Source organism: Marmota flaviventris, chromosome 5, assembly GCF_047511675.1.
Source record: "Marmota flaviventris isolate mMarFla1 chromosome 5, mMarFla1.hap1, whole genome shotgun sequence".
In the NCBI taxonomy this organism is placed as follows: Eukaryota; Metazoa; Chordata; class Mammalia; order Rodentia; family Sciuridae; genus Marmota; species Marmota flaviventris.
The window spans coordinates 62,140,751-62,165,629 of record NC_092502.1 but is presented as its reverse complement, the minus strand read 5'-3'; the positions used below and the strand labels follow the sequence as shown (position 1 = coordinate 62,165,629).

General features: G+C 39.2%; 2 protein-coding genes across 4 annotated transcripts in view; both read left to right on the top strand.

Moving 5' to 3' along the window:
• The window catches only part of Afap1l1 (actin filament associated protein 1 like 1), a 62,976-nt gene extending 55,350 nt beyond the window's left edge, over positions 1-7,626 (top strand). For both annotated transcript variants that reach the window (XM_071612254.1, XM_027949359.2), the window contains exons 18-19: positions 2,075-2,203; positions 3,754-7,626. In XM_071612254.1, the coding sequence (XP_071468355.1) occupies positions 2,075-2,203; positions 3,754-3,777 (153 nt within the window). In that variant the 3' untranslated portion in view covers positions 3,778-7,626. The remainder of the gene's footprint in view (positions 1-2,074; positions 2,204-3,753) is intronic.
• Positions 7,627-8,139: 513 nt separating this feature from the next.
• Positions 8,140-19,252, top strand: Grpel2 (GrpE like 2, mitochondrial). Of its 2 annotated transcripts, none has more exons than XM_027949257.2 (4): positions 8,140-8,269; positions 11,835-11,988; positions 12,931-13,012; positions 15,400-19,252. In XM_027949257.2, exons 1-4 carry the CDS (start codon positions 8,205-8,207, stop codon positions 15,762-15,764), a joined length of 666 nt encoding a protein of 221 aa, XP_027805058.2. In that variant the 5' UTR covers positions 8,140-8,204; the 3' UTR covers positions 15,765-19,252. The 2 variants fall into 2 exon arrangements, with proteins under 2 accessions (XP_027805058.2, XP_071468356.1); XM_071612255.1 differs by lacking the exon at positions 8,140-8,269 and adding an exon at positions 8,357-8,540.
• Positions 19,253-24,879: the final 5,627 nt, after the last annotated feature.

Here is a 24,879-nt window from a genome sequence, read left to right as displayed (position 1 = left end):
CTTTTGTCCTGAGGTTGTTAGAAATGGCCTTGGGATTGCTGGTGATAATAATAGCTACCATATGTTGACTCACAAACGTATTGATCCACTGCCATCAGTGTATGATCTTCACCTGAATTACTCAATCTTCGCAGCAGTCCTAAGAAGTAGCATTACTTGTATTAACCTCATTTGACAGACAAGGAAACTAAGGGTCACAGGTCTTGAATGACTTGCTCAAGGTTACTCACAGGGTTCCAAATCCAGGAAGTCTGATGGCAGAACTCTGCTCTACTACCATGGTACATGCCCTCTCCTGGCATCTCCAGCATAAGGTCCTGTCCTCAAGGTTGACATCCACCATCTCTAACACTCCTGACAGCTCAGCAAGGGCAATACTCTCACCTCCAGCAGGACCTTCTCAGGGAGAACTCCCGGACCTACTCTCTCAAGGTTTTCAACTTCAGCTGTATAGATATTGGATCCAGTAATCCTTTTCATAGGAGACTATTATGTATATTCTAGGATGTTTAGCTGCATTCCTAGCCTGCACCCATTGACTACCATTGGTAGCCAACCCCAAGTTATTATGACCCAAAATGGCACCAGAAATTGCTAGGTATCCCCTGGGAGAGCAAAATCACCCTAGTTAGGAACCATTGGTCTAAATTACCAATAGTCCCATCTATTATTTTTCCTCATAGCACTTAACCTTAATTTGTGTGTATGTGTATGTATTTGTGTCCTTGTTTGTATAATGTCTGCCTCCCCCTAATATGTATTTTTACTGAGAATTATGGGCAAGGTATATAGCTTAGTGGTAGAATGTTTGGTCCTAAATTTGGTCCCCAGTATTACAAAAAAAAATTGGACTGTGCTTGATTTGTTTGTCATTTCATTCCTAGCTCTGAATAACTGTAGGAGTATAATGTTTGTTGAATTAATAAATGCCTTGCCTGCTTTCAGACCATCAAAGAGATGAAATAATTCGTCTGATAAGTATGAGCTGTCACTAGGGGCTGTATTATTGTTGTTCCAGGTCACAATATCTGGGAAAACCACACCCATGAACCTGAAGCTAGAGCTGTCTTACACCCTTATACTTCCTCTCCATGGGGCGTTTCCAACCTCATTTTATTGACGAAAAACCTGATGGCCAGAGTCACAGAGGGCTGGTGGAGGAGCCAGATCTGATTCATTCATCACGGCTGCTTCCTCCCACCAGCATTCCCTGATGTACCTGGTCCAGAATGCTTTTTCCCTCTGCTTTTCATCCTGTTGATACCCTCTGAAGACATATAGAAGTCTTCTCCAAATTCCTTACAGGCTTGGCTGTTAAGATATCACACTTAAATAACTACATCCAGTATAGTATTAAGCAATTATCTAGAAAATATAATGGGTAACAGTAGTGTAGAAAATAAGAAGGAATACCAGAGAGGCTAAAAGTAAGGCTGTATAGCTCTGTGGTAGAACATTTAGTTAGCATGCATGCAGCTCTGGGTTCAATCCTCAACACCCCTTCCACTTTCAAAAAAGGGTGGGCTGTGGAGTTTCAATCCCAGCTCTGATACTTACCAGCCTTTGATATTGCACAATAACTTGACCTTCCCAGTTTCCTCATCTGTAAAATGGGATGACTAATCATAGTGCCTACTTCATAGGCTTGTTGAAAAGCTATAAGAGCTAATCCATGCAATGCCTCGGGCAGAGTGGGGGCCCAGTAATTTTACCTATCACTGCCTTTATCCTCAGGCCCTCAGTGTCTTCCTCCCACTTTGTTCAATACTGGCATGTTTACCTTCTATTTTAAAGTTCCCTTATTCTTTTTTTTTTTTTAAGAGAGGGGGAGAGAGAGAGAGAGAGAATGAATTTTAATATTTATTTTTTAGTTCGGCAGACATAACATCTTTGTTTTGTATGTGGTGCTGAGGATCGAACCTGGGCCGCACGCATGCCAGGCGAGCGCGATACCGCTTGAGCCACATCCCCAGCCCCCCTTATTCTTTTAAAGGCAGGCTGGGTACAAGCAGCCAGTAGCCAGCACTGGATCTCACCTATTTAACTTTTTCTCTTCTTTTTTTATCATCAACAGGAAGCTGCAAGTAAATCTCAAAACAATGTTTCAGATCAATCTCTCCCTGTCAACTGCGTTTCTGAGCTGAGGAAGAGGAGCCCATCCATTGTAACCTCCAACCAAGGAAGGGTGCTACAGAAAGCCAAGGTATACAAATAGTTCAGTTAACCAAAATCAGAGATCTGGTATTCCCCTTTATATGGAACCTCACCCAAAAACAAAACTAGTGAGAAAGGCTAGTGAGAAAGGCAGAGAATTACTAATACACCCATACAGTGTAACACATAGTTTCCTCAAAAAAGATAATCCTCCAATCTTTCCCTCCCACCTCTTTTCCCTATCTAGAGGGAGGGGGAAGGGAATTAGCAAGGATGGTGGAAGGTGATGGTCATCATTATACAAAATACATGTATGAAGACTTGAATTTGGTACCAACATACGTTATATACAAACAGAAATATGAAAGATTGTGGTATATATGTATATTAGAATTGTAATGCAAAAAAGAGTACATGTATAATGGCAAAAAAAAAAAAAAAAAGTATTTTGTTGAATGTCAAAAAAAAAAATCCTCCAATCTTATTCAGAACTTTTTCACTATTTGATAACACATAGTTTTAACAAGCTCAGTCATCTGGCTTCTGAGCCTAAAGACAGAAAAGGTCTCATTTCATAAGTAAGGAAACAAGACAGGGGTGGGGGGTACTTTTGAGAAGATGAATGGAGTATAAGGGAGCAAACTGCAGGGATCTGAGGGAAGGGTGATTCAGAAAGAACAAAGAGCAAGAGCAACTGCCAAGTCCTTCATGAGGGAAAAGAAGCTTGACATGGGTGAAGACACTGAGCAGATCCAGTGATTTCAAGGAAGGGAACCAAGGGTGAGCATTAGGAGATGGAGATGGGAGAGGAACTAACTGGAACCCAGATTGCTAAGACAGGAACCAGAAACTGGCCTGTAAAAGGCCAAGCAATAAGTACTTCAACTTCAGCCTCTGTGGACTTTTTTTTTTTTTTAACCTTTATTTATCTATTTATATGTGGTGGCTGAGGATGGAACCCAGTGCCTCACACATGCTAGGCAAGTACCCTACCACTGAGCCACAGCCCTAGCACCCAGCCTATGGACCTTATGGTCTGTTTTACAACCACTCAGCCCTGCCATTATAGCACAAAGGTTAAGCAAATGAATAGACAGACAATAGTTAAGCAAATGAAGACCATGGCTATGTCTCAAAACTTCATTTATAGACACTGAAGTTTGAATTTCATAGAATTTTCACCCATGACGAAACCCTTCTTTTTTAAATATTTTTTTCCAAACATCTATTTAGAAATGTGAAAGCATTCTTAGCTGATGGGTTATACAAAAGCAGACAACAAGCCAGATTTGGCCAATGGGCTATAGTTAACCAGTCCTTTGTAAAGACTTGGATTTTGTTTGACATAATGGAAAGCCATTGGACAGATTTGAGCAAGATTTTTTATGAATTACATTTTTAAATAATCATTCTGGTTACTATTTGAGAATGGATGAGGGGACAAGATAAGCATGGAGAAGTGTCTTATTCAGGATCACAAGAGACTAAGTAGGACCAGGACAGTGGAGATATATAATTAGGTGCAGTGAAATGTTTTCTATCCTACAGTCACACTAGAACTCACAACAAACTGACTTTTTCTTTCTTTCTATACTTCAGGAATGGGAAATGAAGAAGACCTAGAATGAAGATGAGGATTTCATTCCAAAAGAAATACCAGTTTGTCCATCTGAGGCGTAAATGCTTTTTTCACAAGGAGAAAACTGGAAGTAGCTCCCATTTTCTGGGGCACCCAAAAGACCAGCCTTTGTTGTCTGAATGATTTGGGGGCACCTTGGGAGGGAAGTAGTCAAAGGCATATGGAAACAGAGGGGGTTCCCTATGACTTTACAAAGGGTGGAAATGGTGGTAGAGGGAGACTGAATTCTGCACAGTTGTAAAGTTTTTTTTTTAGATATCTTTATCTTCCCTTCTGGAGAAGAAATGAAAGCACATGTGAATAAGCCATTCCATCTCATCTCAACATCCCATTCCCAGTCCTTAAAGCAAACGAAGGCAATGCTGAACATCAGTGGTACAGTGTAAAGAGAAAAGACTTGATCATCTGATCACACCTGTACCAACTGCATTCTTCTTGGGCATTACTGATCATCTCTGGACAAGGAAAATGGGCTGAAAAATCAATTATTATATTATCTCTGCCTGCACAAAAATGAACAAAAGCTATCTGGGCATGATTGTGCACGCCTGTAATCTCAGCAGCTTAGGAGGCTGAAGCAGGAGGATCGCTGAATTCAAAGCTAGCCTCAGCAAAAGTGAGGCCCTAAGCAACTCAGTGAGACCCTGTCTCTAAATAAAATACAAAATAGGGTTGGGGATGTGGCTCAGTGGCCAAGTGTCCCTGAGTTCAATCCCTGGTACCAAAAACAAAATGCAAAATGCACAAAAGCTATCAGGAGCATGCAAATTCTACAATCTTTCCTCAACTGTTTTAGAGCTGGGCACAGTGAAGCTACTGGAGCCTTTCAAATCTGAGCATTTTAAAATCAGATATTTGAGTAGCCAGAGGGCAAAGTTCATCAGCCAACATATTTTAAGTTTGCAGTGACAAGAGTACGGAGTTCAGGATGTTGCAGGCATTGGAGAATGGGACTTGCTGTCAGTCAGGTCCTTTTCCTATTTTATGACACTGAGGATCCTGGAACTATGGTTAAAAACTATGCCTTTATCCTAATGGGAAGCCTGCCACTGCTATAAAGTAAAGCTACCAAGGAAAACCAATAGGATGGTGGCCCATTTCTGCCACATGGGTGCAAAAGCTTTTACAAACACTTGATACTTTTATAAGAGGAGCGAGAACCTGAAGTCCTGAGCAATCTCTTTTTTGTGCCACTTACTACCATCTCAATACTACAGGCACTTCATGGATCTGTCTTTAACACATTTCTCTACAATAAAGACACAACAATTTAACTCTTAAAAGATCAGATGGGGGGAGGGGGAGGAAATCCCAGAATAAGTCTGCTAAAGCCTTGACATATTTTGTCTACCCTTAGGCTGAATAAACTTCAGACTCATTCAAACTTCAGCACTCTCTGAAGTAGCTAGAGGCTAGAGCAAGAAAAATAACCTGACCAAAATCACCAAGCTGATCCCTGGCTGAGCATCTGATTTAGGGGTTATGATTCTGGATCCAGATAAGGCTCAGTTTGTGCCTCTGCTGCTATCCAGGGTAACCTTAGGGTAGTCACCTGACCGCTCTGATTCTTGCTTTCCTTATCAGTAAAAAACAGGATTAATGATTGTACTTTCCTGCAAAGATTGTTGGGGGTATTTAATGACATAATACACAGGAAGCATCTTGCATAGTGTCAGAAATAGGGTATGTTCAAGTCCAGAATGGTTCTTATTATTAGTTAGATAAGAAATGTCTGACTCAAAAGGCTTTGTTCTTTACACTGAAGAAATGGCTTTTAGAGTATAATTATAATCATCAAAAGGTTAACAATGCAAACTGATAGTCTTCATCCAAATTCCACTTCAGTATCTAAAGTGACATCAATGACTTTACAAAATCATAACTACTCTCACATACTCTGGATTGCCAATGTTCTTTTTTTAAATTGTGTATTCTGGAATGGCACCCACAACTGTCTTCAGTATCTGTCACATTGTTTCTGATGCAGTTATTTGGGTGTTCTGTCTTTTTCCAATAGATCTTGAACTCAGAGGGACCCTAGGTTACTAACAGTTAACACTTATTGAGCACTTGCCATGTCAAGCACTGTTAGCCACAGTCCGCTTTATAGCCATGCAGCCTGTGTAGTCAAGGGTGGGTCCCGTGCTCAGAAGGGTCCTGTGCTTAGTTTGCTATTCTACTGCTGCCTTCTTGATACTTTTTTTTCCTTAATAATTTTTTAACAAGGGGATCTGCATTTTCCTTTTGTCCCTTTAAATTATTAGCCAGTCCTGGGGGTAACTAATCACCCTACTAGGCATTATCCCTTTAGTCTTTACTAAAATCCTGCAAGATGGGTCATATCATTCCAGTGTTTACAATTCAGTCTGCTCCTGAAAGCTCTTTTTCAACACGTTATCTCCCTCCCACTGCACTTCAGCATTCAGAAGCACACTAGCACTTAATAAACACATGAATGAATGGATGAAGCACACTTGGTATAAGCTGGGCAGCTAAGAGAAATGTAAGCAATGGCTAAAACGCAAATGCCAGTCCCTGCTCTTGTTAAAATGCCTTGTTTGGTTGTATTTTTTTTTTTTTTCAAACTACAGGTCATGGGTCTGAGGTGAACTTGAAGTTCCATCCTTCCTAACACCGCCAAGTTTGGTCTGTTAGAATTCTAGTGTGGTTGGATCCTCAGTGGAGGACTTTGCACAGGTTCACCAACTGCTTTGAGCCTCAATTTTCTGTAAAAGGGTTAATAGCCCCTCCTTAAACCATGTTTCCCTTCTCATAAGGCAACAAACAAAAACTTGAAGGGATTGGTTATAACACATTTGAGTGGGACTTAGATGCCATATAAAGATGCAAAAGATTCCAGCTCTGTCCTCATGGAACTGACAAGCAGGAGAGAAAATCTGACCCAGATTGCTACAGAAGTAAGCCATAACATGTGAAGATTCAGAGTGCTTAAGTATATTCCATTTCTTTTTTTAAAATATTTTTTAGTTGTCAATGGACCTTTATTTAATGAATTTATTCATAAGTGGTGCTGAGAATCGAACCCAATGCCTCACACATGCTTTACCACTGAGCCACAACCCCAGCCCGTCCCATTTCTTTTTTTTTTTTTAACTTTAAAGATTATTCAATAAGTTGGTAATTCCAAATACCCTAGAGCCCAGCCACCAGTTCATTCTCATATCCTGTCAGCTTTCCATCCTAAATCTCTATAGTTCATCCACATCCTCCTATCTTCATTAATATCCAACTTCATTAATTCACTGAACAAATATTTATTGAGCACCTGCTATAGTAGATGTCAAGGGAAAATAGCTTTGAACCTGGTGAAGCTCAAATCCAAATTAAAGTAACAAAAAGGAAGCAAAATAAATACTAATAAAGGAAAAAGATTTGGGACACAGTTACTTTACACAGGGAAGTTACAAAGGTTTCCATTGAGGTGACCTTAGGCAGAATACATCCCTCTCCTGCCTGGGCTATTATTCCAACAGCTTATCTCCCCTACTTCTTTTCTTATACCCTGTCTTCTCCTCCTTACAACAAAAATATGTAAAGGCTTTACCACATGTTCTCAATGCAATCAAAATAAGACTAAGATTCATTCAGCACGAAAAAATATTAAACACGTACATTAGGGCACTGCTCACTAGGAATTAACAAAAAAAAAATCTCTGCCCCCAATGGAACCTAAGTTTTAGTAAGAGAAAATAAAACAATACACACCATTAAAAAACAGTTCCTAATCAGAAAATAAGGGTATTGAAGGAAAAGTGGGGAAAGAAGCATTCAGGATGCAGTTTTTTTCACCATTCACGTGATCTGGTCCTGCCTACCCAGCTTATGCTTCTGCTCCCCTTCGCTGTATTTCAGTCTCTTGTTTGCAATACTCTTCCCTCTTCACTGGATGTTTGCAAATATTACCCACCCACCCCCACCACCACTTGACCCTCCTTTCACCTACCAATTCTTTTACTCTCAGCTCTATATCATTTCCTTTGGGAAAACTTTCCATACTCGGACATATTTGTATTCTAGGCCTCCGCAGCACTCCGTCCCTCATCTTTAAACCCTGGACATATTTCGATTTTATACTGCGCTTGTATCTATAGTTTATAACTTCACGAAAGCTCTATGAAGATTCAGCCGCTTTTGTCCGTCGTTCCGTGCCTAGTACCAATCCTCCGTACCTAGGTACCCACACTACCAAACCAAAGAGCCAGCAACCGGAAGTGTTGCGTTCGGTACCAAGATCAGCGTGGCTCATTAGATAACCGGAAGTTTAGCGTTCCTGTCCGGACATCCAAAGCGGGAATTGCTCTCTAAAGCTATCCAGAGGCGTGGTTTTCGAGCGCGCGCTTCACTTGGAGCGAGTGCGCGTGCGCCGCACCGATCCTCTCCGGTCTGCATCATGGCTGCTTGGTCTCTGTGGGCGGTCCAGCGGCGGGTGCAGCGCCTCCTGGCCTCGCGTAGCAGGTAAGCGTTGCGGGCGAGGAGTCTGAAACACGAAGTCTATGCCGAACGAGGGCGCTGGCAAGGGAAACTGTGGGCTGGAGGGCGAGGGGTTACTCGGCTAAGTCGAGAGGACCAGCCACTCCTCACGGCCTCCTTGACCAGGTGTTCACGACCCATTTTACAGAGGGAGAAACTGAGGTTCACAGGCGAGCCTCAAGGAAGTGGGCAGATATGGAGTCATGTCCTGGGAGATGAGAAGTCTCTTGAGCCTGAAGAATCGACTGAATTGGAGGTTTTCCTCTCTCTTTGCCCCTTCTCTTTAGCGGCGTCTGAGAATAGTTGGTTCTTCTGACTCCATGTGACCGTAGGTCCTGGTTCTTTACCTTTTCCTGGGCATCATTTTACCCATTGGTAAAAGGAGGGCGTTGGACCTGGTTTCTCCAAACAGCCCTTCCTTCTGCCTTCCAGATACCGTGAAGTTCCAGCTACTGCTTCTAGGCATCATCAGGTTTCATTTGATCACTTACCATGCCGACTACCTCATTTTGTTATTCCCCGTTTAATAGTTGAGGAAATTGAGGTTTAGAAAAATTGGGTAAACTTTACCAAACTTAAATACGTGGGTAGTGATAGAACCCGGACTTGATAGAACAGGTGTTTTATTACTGAACAGGTGTTCATTTTTCTCAGTTTGTATTCCTGGGAAAGAATAAAAATGACTGAGTATGGGATAGAATTAGACCTCTGAATTGTAGATTTAGCTACAGAGAAATTTGCATAACTATTTTTTCAGTTCTTTTTAAATTTAACACACCTGACAAAATACCTTTCCATAGCATAGGTGAGTTAAATTTAGGGTTTCTGGGTTTTTACTTTGTGTTTTCTTTTCAACTTTTTTTGGCAGTTTGGTGAGGTAGAAGAATGATCAGAAAGAAAAAAAAAATGATGCCTTCTGATAAGATTTCCCTTTCCTCCAGTTCTGAAGGAGTAGGAATTGGAATCAGCCACAACTCTTTCATAATCTGACCTCTAGCCATGTTCTGTTGACTGGCCCTGAGAATATTTTGATCTGTTTTCAATAGGCTAAATAATTTTTTTAGGGGGAAGGAGTGATTTCACAATGTATAATTGCCCCAGATCTATGGTGACCATATTTTTTGAACCAAAAATTAGGAACCATATATAATTGGACACCAGATCATAATAATTGAGTCCAAGACCAGGCAAAGTCTGGGAGATAAAAGTTCTCTTGCTCATACCTTTAAACTAGTGCCTCAGTCTGCCCAGAATGCTCTTCCCTGTCCTTGAAGCAAACTCCTTTAACTCCTTAAGCCTTTACTCAGATGTCACCTCAGTGACCATTCTCGAATAGTTGCCTGTTCATATAAACTATTTTGTTTTAAAGAGCTCTTGTACCACAGATTGATTTTACTTGAAATCAAATTATCAGGACCCAGCATGTGTAATGGAAACTTCTCTATAGAGAGATCAGAACTGCCATAATTCAAGATCTGTTACAAACTAACCCCTGGTCTAAATTTCTTCCTTTGTAAACTGAACTAAATGTCAAACCTTTAGTGATACTGAGCAAGGGCCCTGCATACACAGAAGGCAATATTGTGACACATTGGTTTTTTGTTTCTTTTTCAAAAGTAAAGGACTATATTGTGAGGACAACTGACAAGAATGGAGACGCTGCTTATTGATTGGATAGGTGAGGAGAAGTTTTAGGGTTCTTTTGCACAGGTATAGATGTTATGCCTCTTCAAGGGTCACAGTGTTGTGGTTTTTTTCCAAGGGCCTGTTCTGTGTGGAGGATTTTTTTTTTAACTTAAACCTCAGGCAAGCTGGCTTCTGCACAATTCCATTCTTGAACAAGCAGTTTTAAGTCATCCTTGAATGAATTTTGGAGGTACTTCCTGAAAGACAACTTAAGTACTTCCTTACGTAAGGAATTTACATCAGATTGTATCCAGACCTTCACCAATTTATTAGCTGTACAAAATTCTAGATTACATAAGTATCAAATACAAGAATCTGTTTTAGTCACCTATTTAGCCTAGAGGCCGAACACATAACAGGTGTTTATAAACACTTCATTGACTTGATTTTGCATGTAGTTGAGTTCCCAATTCAGAACTTCCTTCTTAGCACAAGTTCTTTTTCCCAAAAGCCTTAGAACTTGTGATCAAGAAGGCTTAGAATTCAAAGTCTAATTCAGCCCCCTTTACTAGACTTAATTTTTCTTTTCTGTAAATGAAGGGTTGAAGCAAAACTGTGAGTCTCTAGTTTTGAATTTTCACTTCTGATGTTGCCTCTCTGATTCTCAGTATTCTTAGTTTCTTTTTTGATGACTTTGTGTGCCCACTTCTGGCTATTTCTACTTCCTGGAGCTCAGCATCCTGGCTCCACAGTGTACTAGTTGTGTTGGGGGATTTTTGTTGTTTTATTTTTTGTTTGTTTTTGAAACAGGGTCTCGCTTTGTTGCCCAGGCTGACCTCATGATCCTCCCACCTCAGCCTCCTTAGTAACTAAGTCATATGCCACTTTGCCCAGCTATGTGTGATCTTGAACAAATCATTAAGCATTAAGCCTCTTGGCCTCAGTTTTTTCATCAGTTAAATAGATATGATTCATAACAGCAAAAAAGTGGAAAGAATCAAAATGTCCCATGAACTGACAGATGGAATAAAAAGTTGGTATATCCACACAACAGAATATTACTTAGCAGGAAAAAAAGGTTTATTGGCTAGGCACCGAGGCACATGCTATAATCCCAGTGACTTTGGGAGTCTGAGGAAGATTTCAAGTTCTAGACCAGCCTCAGCAACTTAGTGAGTCCCTGTCTCAAAATAAAAATTACAGTTGGGCACAGTGGAGCAAGCCTATAATCCCAGTGACTCAGAGGCTGAAGCAGGAGGATCACAAGTTCAAAACCAGCCTCAGCAACTTAGCAAGACTCTGTCTCAAAAAATAAAAAGGGCTGTAAATGTGGCTCAGTGGCTAATCACACCTGGATTCAATCCCCAGTACAAAAAAAAAGTTTTACTGGTAAGTGCAATTTTATGGATGAACCTTAAGCACACTAAGGGAAAGAAAGTGCTCTTAAGTGACCACATATTGTATGGTTCCACCTAAGTTAAACATCCATAAAAGGCAAATACGTGAGAAATAAAAAGTATATTAGACTTGCCCAGACAGATAATTTAGGTGGAAATGGTGAATAGTTTACAGATATAAGCTTTCTTTTTTATGGTGAGAAAAATGTTCTAAAACTGTGATAGTTACCCAACTGTAAATATACTAAAAATCTTTTAATGGTGAATTGTATGGCATAAGAACTGAATATTGATAAAACTATTATTTTTTTAGAAGCTCTAAAAAATAATAGTACTTACCTTACATGTTGTGAGATGAAAAGATGATACAGATAAAACAGTACCTGATGCTCTAAAGTGTTCATTTGAGACGGAAAACCCTTTCTCTAGAGATTCAGTATGGGAAGTTTGGGGTCTCTAAACTTTGTTGTAATTTGCCTTTTCTATGATAGCATTCATTCATTGTTGCCTCCTCCCTCTTATTCTAGGATATGGCTTCACCCATTCAGCACTGCCACCCAGAGAACTGCAGGTGAAGACTGCAGTTCTGAGGACCCTCCTGATGAGCTTGGGCCCTCTCTTGCTGAACGAGCCTTAAAGCTAAAAGCTGTTAAACTGGAAAAGGAAGTTCAGGATTTAACAGTAAGTATTTTATGTTATTTGGTCTTTTGGTTTCAGTTCCAAGTAAAATTTTCTTTGTCGTTTTTAAAATTCAATTTTCTCTGATTGACTCTTCGTCTACCCCCTCAATCCTTCATTGCTAGGTGTTACCAGCAAAAAAATTGAGAAGCTCAAAAATGCCACCGACTGAGGATAATCATCTCCTTTTAGTTCTCTGTTTATCACAGTACTTACATATCTGATATTTTGGCAGTGTGGTTCCTGGCATGTGGTAGACACTCAATAATATTTAATGTGTGAGGTTACTGACTCTTGTATTTGGCTGCTGAGACCAAATTGGGCATACTGGACCTAGTCCTGGGTTGACACACTTGGAGGAAGATGAGTATATTAACCAGAGTGGTTTCAAAGCAAGACCACTGAAAATGATAGGAGACTGTAAAGCTTATCTTATGAGAACAATTGAAGGAACCAAAATTTGTAAGAATGGAAAAAGACTAAGAGACTACAATCAGTACCTTTAAATAGATAACACATTTTTAAAACTTACTCTCAGTTGTCCTAGAGTAAAGTCAGAGAAAGAAAACTGAAGGTTAACAGGATTAGCTGGATATGAGAGAGAAAGTTTTTTCTTTAGATAATTAGTTTGAAAACTACTTCTGATATTGAGGTGCTGGGATATAGCTCAGTGATAGAGCACTTACCTAGCACATCTGAGGTCCTGGGCCCAACCCCCAGTACCACAAAGAAAAAGAAAAAAGAAGGAAGGAAACATATTCAATCCAGCAGACTGAATGACTACCCATCAGGTTCACTATAGTAGGTCCTCCTTTGGCTGGGGATTTGGAGTAGCTGATCTAAGATTTATCACAAGGGTGAGATTTTATAAAGTAAGCAAAAACATTCTTATTCACTCATAAGCATTTGTTTTCTGATCTTTTCAATGTTGCCGTTGATGTTCAGCTGAGATACCAGAGAGCTGTAGCTGATTGTGAAAACATAAGGAAAAGAACCCAGAGATGTGTGGAAGACGCCAAGATATTTGGTGAGAAATTTATTCACGATAAAATGTATCTGAAGGGCACTTACTTTGCATGTGCAAACTGAGCACAGTAAAAGTACATCTGAGTTCTTACACCTTCCACCATACCAATAGGCTTTCTGTGCTGCTTATCAGGAATGGTGTCAACTTAACCTTTTGCTAAGATAATGTTAGCCTTTGTTTTAACCAAACCTTTGTTTTATTTTCTAAGTACATATAGTCACTACATTTGCAACATGCTGGTGCCTGTGCAAACAGTTCTGCATAATGAACAAGTGGATCTTTAAGGTATCCAGAGGAGAATCTGAAGTGTAGGCTCATAGACAGTTAGGAATATGAAACTTGAGAAGCTCAAAAATGTCACTGACTGAGGATAGTCATCTCCTTTTATCACAGTACTTACATATCTGATATTTTGGCAACGTGGTGCCTGGCACGTGGTAGATGCTCAGTAATGTTTAATGTGTGAAGTTACTGACTCTGTTGGAAGCAAAATTGATTGATATCCATAGTGTAACAATGAACTACCAGACAATTTTCCCTATTGTGGACAAGTATCTTTTGCATTACTATCAGTATTGTACATCGTGGTGAGTTATAAAATAGCTTGAAAACAAAGGCTCAGATTACAGAATCAGATAACCTCAGGTGGCTACTCTAGACTCTGTATACAACTTACTTGAAAGAAGCCAGGTAAGTGGGCTTATCAAAAGTCATACTTTGGGCTGGGCTTGTGGCTCGGTGATAGAGAGCTCGCATAGCACGTGTGAGGCACTGGGTTCAATCCTCAGCATCAAATAAAAATAAATAAAATAAAGGTATATTATAAAAAGTCAGACTTTGTGTTAGAACTAGCATATCAGTTTACTCAAGTAGTAGTATGACTTCTGAAAACAAACCCATGTTAACTAAATTCAAAAGAATTTGATAAATTAATCCACCTGATTGGCTTTAGAGTAAAATGTTTCTAGCAAAAGATGCTGCATAAGTTATTCTCTTGGATCATTTGCTCCTAGTGGCCAGAAATATTTAGAAAATTGAAGATAACTGGGTAATCATGGAAGTAGAAGAAAAGTAGAATGATTTTAAAGGGATACAGCATGAAGACTATCTGACCTTCCAAAGGTGGTTTTTTCCTCAATAATCCACCTTCTTAGTCACAAAGATTCATTTTTCTTTTAAGACATTGTGCAGCCACTAACTATCAAAGTAATACAACAATTAGAATGAAATTAGAGAATGAACCTTTATTATACAGACAAAAACACAGGCTTCTCTTTACCCAAGTTCATATAGCTTTACTGACTAGAAGCAAGGACTATGCCTTGGGAATGTACAGGTCAGCCCAGAAGCTTACCATGTTCAAAATTGTATTAAGAGTGCTGGAGTATGGTTTAGTGAGAAAGCACCTCAGGGTTCAATCTCTAGTGCCAAAAACAAAAGGTGGTGGGGAGGAAGCTCTTCACCTTTAAGTTAAAGGTAGACTTCCTATGCGTCCTTTAGACTTTTATCTAGGCAGTAAGTTTTCCCGTCTCTTTGCTCTTTCATGCCTTTTATTGCTTGCTGATCTTCCTTCTCACTTCTGAGTAAAGTGAAGGCAGCTACCAGTGCATAAACTTGTCCTTGAATTAACAAAATCCTTGCTTCTCATCAGTCCCAACTAGGTATTGTGTCATAGGCATCTCTAATGATGCCATTTCCTATCCTAATCTTATCCTAATCTCTGTAAGAAAGAGCATTTTGCAGATTTAGGAAGAATGGGATTTCTCAACAGCTGTGTTTTCTTTTAACCTGTAACAATTCATGTGACTAAATTTTGTGACCCATCTCTAGCAACTTCACAGTAGGCAGTTGGAGATTCATATCATCTATTGATGTGACTTAACCTTCCTGTTTATTATTAGCCAGTCCTCAAGAATAAACCACTCTTGACATCCTTAACAGAGTGTTGATATTTTTATTGTCACCCCCCAAAAGTTAATATCTTGTCCCTATTGAGAGTGTGGCCTTTGTACATCTGAGATAGGAATTTTCAAAATATATATAACTCTATACTAAAACTGAACAGCAACAAAAACACAAGAAGCAAAAATAATAGTTGTTTTAACAAGAACAGGTTTTTGAGCCTGTTATATATAAACTTAGCTAATTCTTGGGTTCTAACTCTCTTCCTCATTTCCCAATAGGGTTTCTGGTCTTCTATACCTTTTAAAAAAAGATTTTGTCTGTTGGGTTAGGGTGGAAAAGAAGGATGATCCTGAAGTTTCTGTGAGGCAACCCTCCCACTCTTTGCATATAATATATTAGCCCCCTATCTGGGCCTGCCCCATATTCTCCTCCTAAGTGCAGAGTGATTAATTCACAAACTTAAGTGTCTGGTTTCTCTGTAGGAATCCAGAGTTTCTGTAAGGACTTGGTGGAGGTAGCAGACATTTTGGAGAAGACTACTGAGTGCATTTCTGAAGAAACAGAACCTGGGGACCAGAAGCTCACTCTGGAGAAAGTTTTCCGAGGGTTGTCACTTTTAGAAGCAAAGCTGAAAAGTGTATTTGCCAAGCATGGCCTGGAGAAGATGGCTCCCATCGGTGATAAATACGACCCTCATGAGCATGAACTCATCTGTCATGTGCCAGCTGGTGTTGGAGTACAACCTGGCACAGTGGCGTTAGTAAGGCAAGATGGCTACAAACTTCATGGCCGTACCATTAGACTTGCTCAAGTGGAAGTGGCAGTGGAATCTCAGAGAAGATTATGAGCAGGCCCTGAAGAACTGAATGTTCTCCCAGAGTGCAGTCACCTGTGTTTCCTTTATTTATTAAACTAGGTTTGTATTGTACATGAGGTACTTCATGTGATCTGTTTTGGATTTAGTCATATTGGCTTTATTTCTATGATACTCTATTGATTTTATGTGACCTGTTTGGTCTCATCAGAAGTCTTGCCATTGAGCATTTGAACAATGTGACAAGTGTTCCTGTGGCCTTTATCAAAATATGTTTATGAAAATTATTTTTAAACTGGTACTCTGATGACTTCAGATCCAAAATCATCTTCTTAACTGTATTTTCAACTAATGGTTGAAATTAGTACAATATCTTGTATAGTGTTTTGTATTCTGTGGGAAAAGGAGACAGTAGGGATTAGTTCAACATTTGGGTATTTAGATGATAAAGTTTTACACTTGTATATGTTTAGATTGGATTGTTTGGATTGGTTTTTATAGAGAGAGATTTTTCAGGATTTCCCCCTTTTGTTTTATTCTTTACTGTTTATCCATCTTTTGTCCTTGTAGTCCCAGCTAAGCTTCATTATTTACTTTGTTTTGTGATACTTACCCCTTTCCAATTCCACTTGGAAGGTAGAGAACATCAGGAAATTCAAGGAACCTACATCCCTTTAAAGCAAGGAATTATTTTTTAGCCTCACTAGGTATACAGTAATTTCAGGTAAAATGAGGCAGCACCAACAGCTAATGACCCCAAATGAGTCTGTATTGGTAATTACCCACAACTGCTCATTCCACCTGTCCCAACTCCTATGCCTTATTGGTTAAATTTGCCTTAGGATCCTATATTAGATTATGTGGAGAAGTGATCAGGACAAAAATGTTACATTCCCACAATTTCTCATTTCACTTGGTTATATTGAAATTTTTTTTTTCTTTAATTGGTTCTAACAAACCACTGCTTCTCTTACATTGACAAACTTTATTTTTTTTTGTTTTTGCAGTGTTGGGGGTTGAACCCAAGGTCTCATGCATGCTAGACAAATGCTCTGTCACTATGATACATTCCCAAGCCTGTCAAGCCTTTATCCATAGTTTTTGTATCCATCTTAAGTCAAATTTGTATAAACATTTAGCTTCCCTCTTTTTTTTAATATTTATTTTTTAGTTATAGGTGGACACATCTTTTATTTTTATGTGGTGCTGAGGATCAAACCCAATGCCTCACGCATGCTAGGCAGGTGCTCTACCTCTGAGCCACAACCCCAGCTCCTCTAGCTTTCCTCTTATGTATTAACCTCCTAAAGTTAATGGTCCTATGTGGGGATTTTTTTTTAGTCTTACAACTGGTATTATGTAAAAGATATATCTAATAAATGACTTAATGAGTAATAACATCAGTGAGACTTTAGAAAGGAGGTCAGTTAGATACTTTAATGTTAGGAGAGGCTTCAGTCTAATCTTACCTTTCAGCTTCTGAAGTAAAAGAGCCTACTCTTTTTAGGATTGGACCCAAAGGGGGAAAAAACTAGTGACTAACTTCAACAAGCGGTTGAATAAAGGAGTAAGTATAGATGTTAACTTCAAACACTTAAAGATAATTACATAGAGTTACATTCGCAGCAGACCTATACTTGTGAGGTGTCCAGATTATATAGATTTGAGTTGGTTACCCATAAAATCCACTTCACCAGAACTCTGATCCTGAGTAAAAGCAAAAACTGGTTTCTCCCCACCCTTTTAGGTTCTTTGGGCTGCAAATTAAGTTTACTCATGACAGAGTATCAGGAGAAAAATTAGACTTTATTGTATATTTTTGCACGGGAGTCCCACAAAATAAGACTCAAAAGGAGTCAAAGATAATTGAAGCTTGTAGCATTCTGAGCTATAGATCTTGGCAGGGGAGTAAGAGTGAGGGACATGGAGGAAACTGTTAAATAAAGGTGGCTTTATTATGCAGATAGGAAGGTAATATGGGTTTGATTTCCATCACCACCCAAAGGGGGGGGGGCAGGTAACAAAAGTTGCCTAGCAGCCCTCTCTCTGATATAGACACCTTTAATAATATATATGTTTATTTTATAAAAGGACAGCTTTTCAGAGCTACTCTGTCTGCAGTTTCTCAAAATATGCAAAAGAAGTATATTTTGGGGTTAGTAAGTTATCCTCTTAGACAATATAGTTAATTCTACAACACTACACAAATGTGCATCGGTAAGGGATTTCCCCCCCCCCCCCCACCCAGTGGGCCGTCAGATTTAAACACTTAAAAAAAACTAGGGGACTGAGCGAGGTGTAGCTCTATAGTGTGCACAAGGTGGGGAGAAGCTAGTAAACATGCACTTTTAAAATGCCATCAAAAGGTGCTTTTGGTGCTCAACCAAGTGCACACTATATTTAATGAGCAGTCAAATTTTACTGTAGTAATTTGTCCTTTTCTGCCTTTATTCCTGTGAGATTGACAGATAGTAACAATAAGAAATTGAGTCAAATTACCCATGTGTGTTTTGGTATTACTAGCTATCATTACCAGTGAATTGTTTATAATTTTAGGTATGGAAGATTCTCATTACTTGAAGAGTTCTGATACCCTTTACACTTCCTGGTTTTGCAAGCAGATTGAGAATAATTTTAGGTTCTTTTATTATTCAGTAGTTTGGCAAGACTTGAAGCATAAATTTAGAATTAGATGATGAAATGGTAATAGTGAAAAAAAATCTCAAGTCAAAGGGCTTTAGGGAGACAGAGCAGCATAATAGAACAAGGCTTGCTAGGCGTAGACTTGAACATAAATCCCACCCAGCTCCATCACCTATGTGACACTGAGCCCCAGTTATTTCACTCTTATAAGCTTGTTTTTAAAATGCTCTCATGATACTGTGAGGATCAAGTGAAGTATGCAAATTGCCTCCTACAGTTGGCCCTTATATTTATTTATCTTTTTTTAATCTTTTTTTTTTCCTACATTTCTATAGCTGCCTAAAGTCTAAGGAAAGGGAAAGGCTAGTCAACTGATTTTTTTTTAAATGATAAGCAAATCATTCACAGTGACTTATTTTCCTTCCAGTTTTGTTTGTTTGTTTTGTTGTTTGTTTTTGTTTTTTGCAGGGGGGTGGGGGGGTATTAACCATACCACAAGAAACTCATATTTTTAGACTGAAGAAGCAAAAAAAATAAAACAATGTGATCTTGCTCTTTTATTTTCATCTTAATGGTAAAATCCAAAAACATTAGCTTACAGATGATATGTAAAGAAGCTCTGGCTTGCTTGAAGGGGGAATTTTGGTGTTTCTGTACTTGGATTCTACAATTTTTTTACTGACTTTCCTTACTGTCATAAAACAATCAGTCTCTTCGACATTGACTATGTTTTTTGGTGCTCTTACTCATGACACCGTATTTGGTAAATGAAGAAAGGTTCTTAAAACAAAAAATAAATAGGGGAAAATAAGACTGAAATGTAGTATTCAGAAATAACTTTAATACCTTTAATAAAATCTGAATTGAAACAATTGTAATTGAGGTGTTTCCTGATTGTTGTTTCTATTTTGTCATTTTGGGGATTAAACCCAGAGCCTCATGTGCTAGGCAAAGCCTCTGCCACTGAGCTACGCTCCCAACCCCTGATTGCCTAATTCATGCTGTATACGATATCTTTCGGTCAATTCATTGACTGCTGCCCCACCATGTAGATGAACAGGAGAGGTACTCAGATCTCTCAGCAGCACAGCGCAGTAGATGGGAGTTTAGGCTTTCCATACTCCACCTCAGTGTTAACGTCTACCTATTTTTCTACCTCTTTGATTTGCCTTTTTCTGATTTCTGGATTCCTGTTTCTGTCTGGCACTCTGGCATAGCCATATTTTCTGGTGTTTGCTACTTAGTCCTAGTTGTTTTACCAGCTTTGACTACTTCACTTACACACTGGACTCCTAACTATCCTCTTAACCAGATTTCAAGCATTTGGCCTTGATCTGATCTTTACCTTCCCTGTGTTCTTCCCAACATCTGACTGCGTGGCCTTGACTTTACTTCTGTTTCTCAATTGGCTCCTATACAGGCAGTTTCTGGGTAAATAGCCCTCTTTGCAGCTAACCTTTCCTGGGATTCAGGCTTTCATTTTCATCATTCTTCTAGTCCTATCTGTATATCCTGGCTCTGTAATCCATCATTTCCCCTATCCCAGTGCTAGTTGATAAATGTACTCTTATTCCTATCCATTCAGGCTTTTTGCTCACACTCTCAAGTTAACTTGCTGGTTTTAAAACAGTGGCTCCCCAATTCCCTGATACACTGAGGGGTAGGATCTATGAATCTTCTTGGGAGTTTTGTTAGTGACTACTAGGATCCAGTGGAAGTGACACTGCCAGTTTCTAAACCCAAATCTTAAAAAACTGGTGGCTCCACTTCCTTGAGATACTCACCCTCAGAGCCTAACCATCATGTCAAAACTAAGCTGAAGTAGCCTGTGGAATGGGGCTGAGCTTTCAGCTGAGCCAGCACCATCTTGCTAGCCATCAAGCCATCATGAAAGTGTTTCCTTCCACCCCCAATAGAGCAGCCACAAGGACACCAAGTAGAACAGATAATCTGATCTCGCTGTGTACTGCCCAAAGTGCAGATTTGTGGGCAAAATAAATATTACTTCAAACCACCAAGTTTGGAGTGGCTTGTTACACAGCAACACATATCATCCAACCTCATTCCTAGTCTGAGCTAGGTTTTTTGCTTTTGTTTTTGCTTTTTGCCTCTATGTCACCAGAATTGTACATCCTTGTTTTTCCTCTCATCAACTCTCTTTGACAGTCTTTTGAATTTGATGACCTCACACATTGTCAGTGGGATGCTAGGCTTGGAAAAACTTCCTAACAGTAAACAGCTCTAGATTTAAGAGTTTAAAAGGCCCTAAAGTTAAAAACAAGGTAGACCCAAGATGAATTTTAAAATTAGTATGATTCACTCTCCTAGAAAAAAAACAAGAAGCCCAGAAAGGTGGTGCACACCTGTAATCCCAGCAACTTGAGAGGCTGTGGCAAGAAGATTGCATGTTTTAGTTCAGCCTCAGCAACTTACCAAGACCCTGTCTCTAAATAAATAAATAAAATGAGCTAGATATATATGTAGCTCAGTGGTAAAGTGTCCCCTCATTTGACCGCCCGCCCCCTGCAAAAAAAGAAGTCAGCACATTAGGCAACTTGGCACAAAACAATCAATGAATGCTTGTTTTTCTTGTTTTAAATTCTAATTTGTTACATATGACAGCAGAATGCATTTCAATTTATAATACACAGATAGAACACAATTTCTCATGTCTCTGGTTGTACACTGCTGAGGTCCAGCCCCTGCAGGCGGAGTCAGGTTCCAGAGGTCCTGAAGGAGGAGTGGCATCAGTGAAAGAAGAGGAGTCAGGACAACAGGTTGCAAATTATGAGCAGCCTCCAGAAGAAATCTCTGCTGCCCTTGGAGGGAACTTTATTTTTATACCTTTTTTACCGGTATTTTTTCAGGTAGTTAATGGATAGCTTCAAAGCATGAACTTTTTTGATTTACATAATTTTCAAGAGTTACAATCTTTTCTGACATACATTGATTACCTAAGTTATTGAGTACATTGTTCAAAATATTTTTCTGTAACCTTAGTCAATCATGATTAAGCTTTTACGTTTTCACCTCAATCACTAGGTGCTAGGCAATGCAACTAGACTACATAACTCCTGATCTATTATTCACTTCTAACTTTAAAGCATACCTATAATTATTTCATTAACCTTTAACCTTAAAGCATACTTATGATTATTGGTAAGCTTTCTTACTTCTAAACTAAAATCCCAGTAAAACACACTTAAAGTAGTGAAAATCTATTATTTAAAAGCCTACTACTCTGAAGTGCCTCTAAAATATATCTATGTTAATTTTACATTATTCTATTTTTAATTTCCAAGGTAATTTTCTTTTTTCATATGACCTATTCAACTGCTTTTTTAAAGAATTTCCTTGATCCTTGATCAAAGCCACACCAATTCTTATGTCTTTGTAATCTTTAAAGGGCAGGCTTTACACCTCAACCCATTTGTCATTTATATTAACTATGTGTTTTCCATTTCCATTTTCATCATAAATTTCTGTGTAAGGCAAAGGAGTATCTATTGGTTGGGGGAATGTATTTTTATTAGCCTCTTGTCCTTGAGAGGATACCATAAGCTACATACGGTGGTCCTTGTACTGTTGGCACAGCAATTGTCTTTCTGTAGCTAGGCTATTGTACAGGTTGTGGCTTTAAGATGGGGGTAGGGGAGCTGGTGTAAATTGTTAACAATGGGATAAATATTTCTTGTTGTTTAGGCTTGAGGAATAACTCTATTGCTTGTATCCTGAGAGACACTGAAACACACCTCATGGCCTGTCTCAGTTGTATCCTTAGTCTTATTCCGGGAATTTTCTTGCAATCTCAGGCAATACGTACTTTTATTATTGATTGACGTATGATCTGTTATCCATATCATGAGTATCATAAACAAAACACTTAACCTTCCTAATGGCTGGGGATGTGGCTCAGTGGCAGAGCACTTGCCTAGCATGTGTGAGGCCTTGACTTCAATTCTCAGCACCACATACAAATAAATAAATAAAGATCCATCAATGACTAAAAATATTTAAAAAAAAAAAAAACATTCCTAATTGTTCTGGTTTCCAGATGGTGCGGCACTGCCACAGCATCCCCCACGTTGTGAACCTGTCTGACAGCAGTGCAGGAACGCCTTCACCAGTAAACAAAGTAGAGACACACCATTCATGTCTTCATACATGTACTTGGGATAATGATGTCCATCTCATTCCACCATCTTTTCTAAGCTACTACCCCCTCCCTTCCCCTCCCTCCCCTTTACCCTATCTAAAGTTCCTCCATTCCTCCCATGCTTTCCCCAACCCCATCATGGATCAGCATCTTCATAACAGAGAAAGCATTCAGAATTTGGTTTTTTAGAATTAGCTTACTTCACATAGCATAATATTTTCCAACTCCATCCATTTACCTGCAAATGCCATGATTTTATTCTTTTTTACTGCTGAGTAATATTTCATTGTGTATATACCACAGTTTCTTTATCCATTCATCTACTGAAGGGCATCTAGGTTGGTTCCACAATTTAGCTATTGTGAATTGGGCTGCTATAAACATTGATGTGCTTTGTTCCTGTAGTATGCTGTTTTTAAGTCCTTTGAATATAAACCAAGGAGTTTATATATGGGTCAAATGGTGGTTTCATTCCAAGTTTTCCAAGCAATCTCCATACTGTTTTCCATATTGGTCACAGTAATTTGCAGTACCACAAGCAATGTATGAGTGTGCCTTTCTCCCCACATCCTTGTCAACACTTATTGTTATTTGTATTCTTAATAGCTGCCATTCTGACCGGAGTGAGATGAAATCTTAAGAGTAGTTTTGATTTTCATTTCTCTAATTGCTAGAGATTGAACATTTCTTCATATATTTGTTAATTGATTGTATATCCTCTTCTGAGAAGTGTCTGTTCAGGTCTTTGGCCCATTTATTGATTGGGTTATTTGTTTTTTTCATGTTTAGCTTTTTGAGTTCTTTATATACCCTAGAGATTGGTACTCTATCTGATGTGCATATGGTAAAAATTTGCTCCCATTCTGTAGGCGCTATTTACCTCACTGATTGTTTCTTTTCTTTAAAAAAAAATTAAGTTTAAGGTATATCTTTGTGTATGGGGAGGTACCAGAGATTGAACTTAGGGACACTTGACCACTGAGCCACATCCCCAGCCCTATTTTGTATTTTATTTAGGACAAGATCTGACTGAGTTGCTTAGCACCTCACTTTTGCTAGACTGACTTTGAACTCACAATCCTCCTGGAGTTGCTGGGATTACAGGCATGTGCCACCTCACCCAGGTAAGAGATGTTTTGATCTTTGGAAATAAACTTAAAAGGTTTTACATTCTGACTCAGATATTTTTTTTAAAAAAAAATGTTTTAAGGTGTGTAGCTGTGGCTCAGGGGTAGAGTGCTTGCCTAGCAAGCACTGGGTTCGATCCTCAGCACCACATAAAAATAAATAAAGGTATTGTGTCCAACTACAACTATAATAATAATAATAATGGTTTTAAGATCATAAGAGCCTGGTGTGATAGCATTCATCTGTAATCCCAGCTACTCAGGAAGCCAAGGTAGGAGGATGATAAGTGTGAGGCCAGCCTGGGCAACTTAAAATTTGAAAATGCCTGATGATGTAGCTTAGTAGTAGAGCACCTGCCTAGCATATGAGAGGTCCTGGGTTCCATCTCCAGCGCTGAAAAGATTGTGAGAAATTCATGTTTATTCATATACCTCTTAATCAGCAGTAATCTAGTTTGAACCTATTAAGATGTGAAAAGCTGACTTAGAATCCCAGGTGTAAGCTCTTAACCATTCTCTGAATTCTGTCAATTTCTTCCCTAGGCCATAACCCAACTGAATAAATACAGATTTTCCTTATTTATCATGAGATTCACCCCTAACTTTATTCCTCTGCCAGAGGTCATCTGTTTTTAATGTTGTAAACTAGCCGTAGTAAGCTGTTCTTTTTCTTGGAGTCTGCAAAGAGAATGGATAGACTCTTTTGTTTTTAAAGAAATAGAACACAGATATACAAACTGTATATAGAAACTGCAAACGCACAAAAAACTGGAGTCTTCAAAGTATATGGACTTGTTTCAATATGCATAGGGTACGGTCTAGTCATCCCAGCCTCCAGCTTGGTCAGCAGTTTCCAGCACTTGCAGACACCGTCAAACCCCAAAAGGGTTTCACATCCCTTATCTCACGTGATCATCATAACTACCTAGAAAGGTAGATCGGGGGTTATTCTGTCCATTTTATGAAAGTGGAAACAGAGTCAGAGAAGACACATTACAGAGCTAGTTGATTTCGGAGACTGGACTTCAGTTCATTCTTTTCCACCGGTGACCGGGCAGCTGGGCCCTGGTCCTGATGCTGAGGTTCCTGAGCGCTGCGCCGGGGCCAAATGAGTCAGCCAATAAGGAAGCTGCATCTAGGAGGCGGGACCACGAAGCTGCCAATGATAGACCCCTCAGGGAGAAAGATGTATCAAATCAGAATCTTGTACTGAAGAGGGACG

Coding starts and splice junctions, on each gene's coding strand:
- Grpel2 (XM_027949257.2), top strand. CDS start 8,205: ATGGCTGCTTGGTCTCTGTGGGCGGTCCAGCGGCGGGTGCAGCGCCTC. Junction 8,270..11,834: donor CTCCTGGCCTCGCGTAGCAG/GTAAGCGTTGCG, acceptor CTCTTATTCTAG/GATATGGCTTCACCCATTCA. Junction 11,989..12,930: donor AGGAAGTTCAGGATTTAACA/GTAAGTATTTTA, acceptor GTTGATGTTCAG/CTGAGATACCAGAGAGCTGT.